The sequence below is a fragment of the Onychostoma macrolepis genome, chromosome 25 (genome assembly GCF_012432095.1).
Source record: "Onychostoma macrolepis isolate SWU-2019 chromosome 25, ASM1243209v1, whole genome shotgun sequence".
NCBI classification, from domain to species: Eukaryota; Metazoa; Chordata; class Actinopteri; order Cypriniformes; family Cyprinidae; genus Onychostoma; species Onychostoma macrolepis.
The window spans coordinates 2,597,407-2,603,383 of NC_081179.1; the positions used below are offsets into that span (position 1 = coordinate 2,597,407).

The following is a 5,977-nucleotide window of genomic DNA, read 5'->3' on the forward strand; positions in this document are numbered from 1 at the left end:
AAATTCCTCAGTTATTATAAGTGGTTTATGATTAAAATACTCTGAGAATCAACAGTATGACTTGGCATATTTGTTGAAAGCTGACAGCAGTTAAATTAATCCAGAATGATTATAGAGTTCACTAGATGTGCTTTAAAACCACTTATTTTGCAGCAGTGTTTTAATGGGTACTATAGTATTTTATTAGCTCTTAATAATCTCGATGATGGAGATGCATGATTTATTGGGTTCTGATATGACACTGAACAACTACTATTTGTTAAGAAATATTTGTAAGTTTTATACTTTCTGTTTATTTGCAGTTTAATCTCCAGTTGAGAAGATCTGATCTGCACTGCTGGTTAAAATCACAACAGCAACATGGTTTGAATTATTTCTATTAAAAATGCATTGGGTTGTCTGCAGAGCTGCAGAGGAAGTAAGTGGACATTTAACAGACGTCTTCATCCAGAGCGACTGCAGACTGTTATGGTGAGTGTCTTTGTTCATTTGTCCAGCTGATGTTTTAATCAATGGCAGCAGCTGTTTCAAAGAAAAATCTTCAATAATTTAAATTTAAATGGTTATTGATTAAGAGTCATTCCTCATTACAGTGAATGTGACAGTCAGGGGTTTGTTTGAGACATTCAGTATAGCAAGTAAATTAGATCTTAACAAAGAGTGAATATTTTTAAAAAAGCTAAGTGTTTTCAAAAATGCATGTAATAAATGCATAACAGCATAATTTAGAAATTTCTGTTTTATTTATGCAAAATTATGTATAAAGTGTCAAAATATTTTTAATGTGTATTTGCATACATAAAATTCAAACTATGAAAATAGCCATTTTATTCCAGTAAAAAAAAAAAAATTCACCACATAACACTGATAAACACAATACATCATTTAAAATGTAGTCGAAATGATATTGCACAGTAAATATTGAAGATTTTACTATGATGTCCGTGTACCCGATGTTAAACGCTCGTTAGTGAACAAATTAAATAAAATGGTGAGTTGTAAGAGAGAATTATTTCCTGAAAGTACACAGGTACCTCAAAAGTATCCTTCATTGAAGGAACATCGGTGTGTTTGAAATATTAACATAACCCTAAAATCAAAGTCAGCGCTAACTTATGATCCAAAATCTGTAGCGTCTTTTGATTTTAGTCACTATTATTGGCTTTGAATTACTGTAAAAATATAATCAAATGATATACAGCATAAAAATGAAATTAAAGAACCAATAAATACACAACAGCATGGAAAAATCAGGAAATAAACAACAAATTTCACAGCATCACCCTTTAAATGGAAAAACGCTTTTGTAAATCCTAATATTAGTAGAAATATTGTTCTCTCCACACCAAACAGTGCAAATACAGTCACAGACCCCATTGAGAGCGTCACTCCAACAAAACAAAACAGGAATAACTTAAATGTAAAGACAAGAGTTGTCCGAGTTTGCATTTGATCTGGTATAATGGAGTATATAGTGTATAAATGAGCCCCGAATGTGACTCCGGGAGCAGCATGGCACGCTATGAGCACATCTGACCACGTCCGTATACTGAGAGCTGCTCCTACAGTCAGTCCTAGACCTGCTATGAACACTATACTGGGAAATGTAAAGATCATGACTAAAAACATTATGATTTGGTGTCCGTGTCGTGAATTTGCAAAGTCATGATATGCAGCGGCTACTGTGAAAGTGGAGGATAGGATCAGATTTAAAGGAACGGCAACATCTGGATTGAGAGTGTTTCTTATAACGACCGTAAAACTGACGAGTACAAATAGTATTTCTGCAAAATGGAAATGTTCATGCGTTATTTTAGTGAAAATAAAAGCAGTGTTCAGTAAAATTAGTAAAATCCATCGTGCAGTTTCTGCTGAATTGTCATGTTTTTCAGAGAGCATCTGATTTTGTTCATGCACGTCTTGACTGGTCTCTTCTGTTTCTAACTCTTGTCTCAATACTGAGTAAAATCTGTGATCATTGAGCCAAGCTAACTTGTCTATTTCTTCTATGAGAGCTGCTCTTTGAGCAGCTTCTGGTTCAGAGACTCTTAACATGTGAAATCTTCCTCCACAAGCGTTGATCACTTCTCCAGCAATCCCTCTGGACGCTCCTGTGAAAGGTTCCTGCTGATTTTGGAGCAGAAGAACAATGCAGTACTGCAGGACTTCTGCTCCCAGCAGCTCCTGGGCTCGTTTCTCAATATCACACTGTTGTGATTGTTGATCTTCCAGATTCAGGACCATTAAAACGGCGTGAGGTCCAGGAGACGAGAGAAACAGCGCTGTTGTGAAGGTCTGTCTCGCTGTGTCCTCCTCACAGAGGTTTGGTCCAGTGACCAGCATCATTCTACGAGCCTCGTCTGTAATTACTGGAGTCTTTACAATCTCTCTGTCCTCCTGTCCACCGTCTTTCCTTCCTGACAGAAGATCTGCAGCGACGAATCTGGACTGACCTCTGACTCCCACGACCAGGATCCGCACTTCATCTTCATCAGAAGCTGAAATAGTGCAAAACCATCATGCAAAGCAAGAACAATTTAGTAAAAGGTATTCTTTGAAAACAAACCTATTATCTCTTGTGTAAGGAGTTTTAGAAGTTTAACATGAAAAATGAGACTAAAATACTGACATTAATGAGCAGGTACATTACCTTCTCCTTGTACGGTGTGAAATGACAGAATCAGTGTGAAGAGCAAGATGGGTGTTATGTTCAATTTCATCGTACAAGCTATAAGGCCAAATGTATCTTTAAATAGCCTATCTGTTACTCAAGTACCCGTATTAACTACACTAAGAATATAAATAAGGTTTTACTTACAACCAGTTAGTTTAGAAAAAGCTTTTTAAGTGTAGTTCGGTCCTGTGTTTTGTTTTGCTAAAACTAAGCTCCACAAGTCGATGTCAGAGTAGATATTAAACCAGTTTGACAAGTTATTTGGAAAAGGCAGGACTCCAGACTGTGACTAGTCGGTCGCATTTTGCTTTTTCTTTTTTCTTTTTTTTTTTCTCTCTAACGGTGAGACTGAAGTTTGTTAGCGATCGCACGGGTGCCAGATAATCGCTGTCATTTCTGTTGTGAATGAGAAGCATTTAAACGGCAAAAGCGGAACGAAACCGCACAACGAAACCGGAAGAAAGCGTAGCGCGAGCTCAGAGCAAACACTGACCGCTCAATCACGTGACCGTTTTAAACAGAGCTGAGATCCAGTGTGAAGCATTCGAGACAAGATCTCCGATATAAACCACTAACTAAACCACTGATTTATAGCAGCTTAAAACTGGATCAACCCGAGCTGAGATTCTCAACATCCCTGAAACATTGTGCAGAAACGATCCAGTTAAAATCCACAAATTACTAACATTTATAAAGGAGTAACCTAACTGTAATAACATTAACTCTAATTATGGTATTGTGGCAGAAAGGTGGGAATCATTATGTAGAGTAGACGTGATTTAAATGGTTTAAAGAAGTAAGGTAATTAGCCTGCAGTGTTTTTGTTGTTGTTAAGCTGTTTTTGTGCATTTGTATTTATGTAAGCTACTGATTTTCATAACAAATACCATAGAAACCTAGTTACATTTTACCATGATACTGAGAGGCGCCATCCCTTATAAAAATTAATCATGGTTTTATTGTAGTAAAATATATTTTTTTTTTTATATATCGTAGGCTATTGATTACAATTTGTATAACCACAGTTTTACTGTAATACCATGTTTAAACTATGGTAATTTGTGGTTACCATGATTTAACTAGTAACCATGTTTGTTTGTTTTTGGCATTATTTGCAGTAAACCCATGGTTAATTTTCATGCATGGTTATCATGATCTACAAATGTATGATATTATGGAAGACCATAATAAAAGTAAATTTTATAAAAGTAGAGTCCTAATTCAGTCAGTCAGAATATGTAAAAGTTACCCTATAAAATGAGGTTGCTTTTTTTTTCTTTTTTTTTTAACATCTTACGTTTTTTTCCCTTCAGTATAAATAACAAGAACAGTAAGTGAAAGTAGGAAGCATCATCGTGAGAATCTGAAATATAAGGTAATTTTTAACAGGAAAAAAAAATCCAGTCTTGCCAAAAACGTCTGTGTCACACGTGATCTTCTGTGAATTATGGAAGGCAGACGGGGCCAAAAATCTTTAAGCGGAACATGTGGAATTTGACCATGTCAACACACACTGTTTGTCCACCTTAATGCAACAACACACAGCAGCCAATGAAATCGCTGTATTTTAGATTATTTTTGCATATGTGACGCGACGGTACATTGGTATATATGTACACAATCATCAGACATCATGTTTATTCATGAAGGATGTAGTAATGGTACACTAATGTACACACATGCCAAAATCAGAAGTTATATTTTATTACCGCAGAATGTTTCCAGTATATTTATCAGTAAAAAAGGTATTCTTTGAAAACAAGCCTCCTCTATTGTGTAAGGATTTTTAGAGGATAAACTGAAAAAGGAGACCAAAATACTGACATTAATGAGCAGGTACATTACCTTCTGCTTGTACAGCTATGGTGTGAAATGCCAGAATCAGTGTGAAGAGCAAGATGGGTTTTGTGTTGATTAATTTCATAGTACAACCTAAAGCCAAATATAACATTGTGCAGAAACGATCCAGTTAAAATCCACAAATTACTAACATTTAGAAAGGATTAACTCTAATTATGGTATTGTGGCAGAAAGGTGGGAATCATTATGTAGAGTAGACGTGGTTTAAATGGTTTAAAGTAAGGTAATTAGCCTGCAGTGTTTTTGTTGTTGTTAAGCTGTTTTTGTGCATTTGTATTTATGTAAGCTACTGATTTTCATAACAAATACCATAGAAACCTAGTTACATTTTACCACGGTATTGAGAGGCGCCATCTGTTATGAAAATTAATCATGGTTTTATTGTAGTAAAAATGTAGTAACCATGTTTTTTTAATATATCGTAGGCTATTGATTACAATTTGTATAACCACAGTTTTACTGTAATACCATGTTTAAACTATGGTAATTTGTGGTTACCATGATTTAACTATAGTAACCATGTGTGTTTTTGTTTCTTTTTTTAGGCATTATTTGCAGTAAACCCATGGTTAATTTTTATGCATGGTTATCATGATCTACAAATGTATGATATTATGGAAGACCATAATAAAAGTAAATTTTATAAAAGTAGAGTCCTAATTCAGTCAGTCAGAATATGTAAAAGTTACCCTATAAAATGAGGTTGCTTTTTTTTTCTTTTTTTTTTAACATGTTACGTTTTTTTCCCTTCAGTATAAATAACAAGAACAGTAAGTGAAAGTAGGAAGCATCATCGTGAGAATCTGAAATATAAGGTAATTTTTAACAGGAAAAAAAAATCCAGTCTTGCCAAAAACGTCTGTGTCACACGTGATCTTCTGTGAATTATGGAAGGCAGACGGGGCCAAAAATCTTTAAGCGGAACATGTGGAATTTGACCATGTCAACACACACTGTTTGTCCACCTTAATGCAACAACACACAGCAGCCAATGAAATCGCTGTATTTTAGATTATTTTTGCATATGTGACGCGACGGTACATTGGTATATATGTACACAATCATCAGACATCATGTTTATTCATGAAGGATGTAGTAATGGTACACTAATGTACACACATGCCAAAATCAGAAGTTATATTTTATTACCGCAGAATGTTTCCAGTATATTTATCAGTAAAAAAGGTATTCTTTGAAAACAAGCCTCCTCTATTGTGTAAGGATTTTTAGAGGATAAACTGAAAAAGGAGACCAAAATACTGACATTAATGAGCAGGTACATTACCTTCTGCTTGTACAGCTATGGTGTGAAATGCCAGAATCAGTGTGAAGAGCAAGATGGGTTTTGTGTTGATTAATTTCATAGTACAACCTAAAGCCAAATATAACATTGTGCAGAAACGATCCAGTTAAAATCCACAAATTACTAACATTTAGAAAGGA

At 34.9% G+C, this 5,977-nt stretch overlaps 1 protein-coding gene across 1 annotated transcript; it reads right to left on the reverse strand.

Moving 5' to 3' along the window:
- Window positions 1–728: 728 nt before the first annotated feature.
- On the reverse strand, window positions 729–3,180 carry LOC131534532 (uncharacterized). The gene is made up of 2 exons (XM_058767476.1): window positions 2,651–3,180; window positions 729–2,498 (listed from the first exon to the last, which is right to left on the reverse strand). Exons 1-2 carry the CDS (start codon window positions 2,718–2,720, stop codon window positions 1,156–1,158), a joined length of 1,413 nt encoding a protein of 470 aa, XP_058623459.1. The 5' UTR covers window positions 2,721–3,180; the 3' UTR covers window positions 729–1,155.
- Between the last annotated feature and the right edge of the window lie 2,797 nt (window positions 3,181–5,977).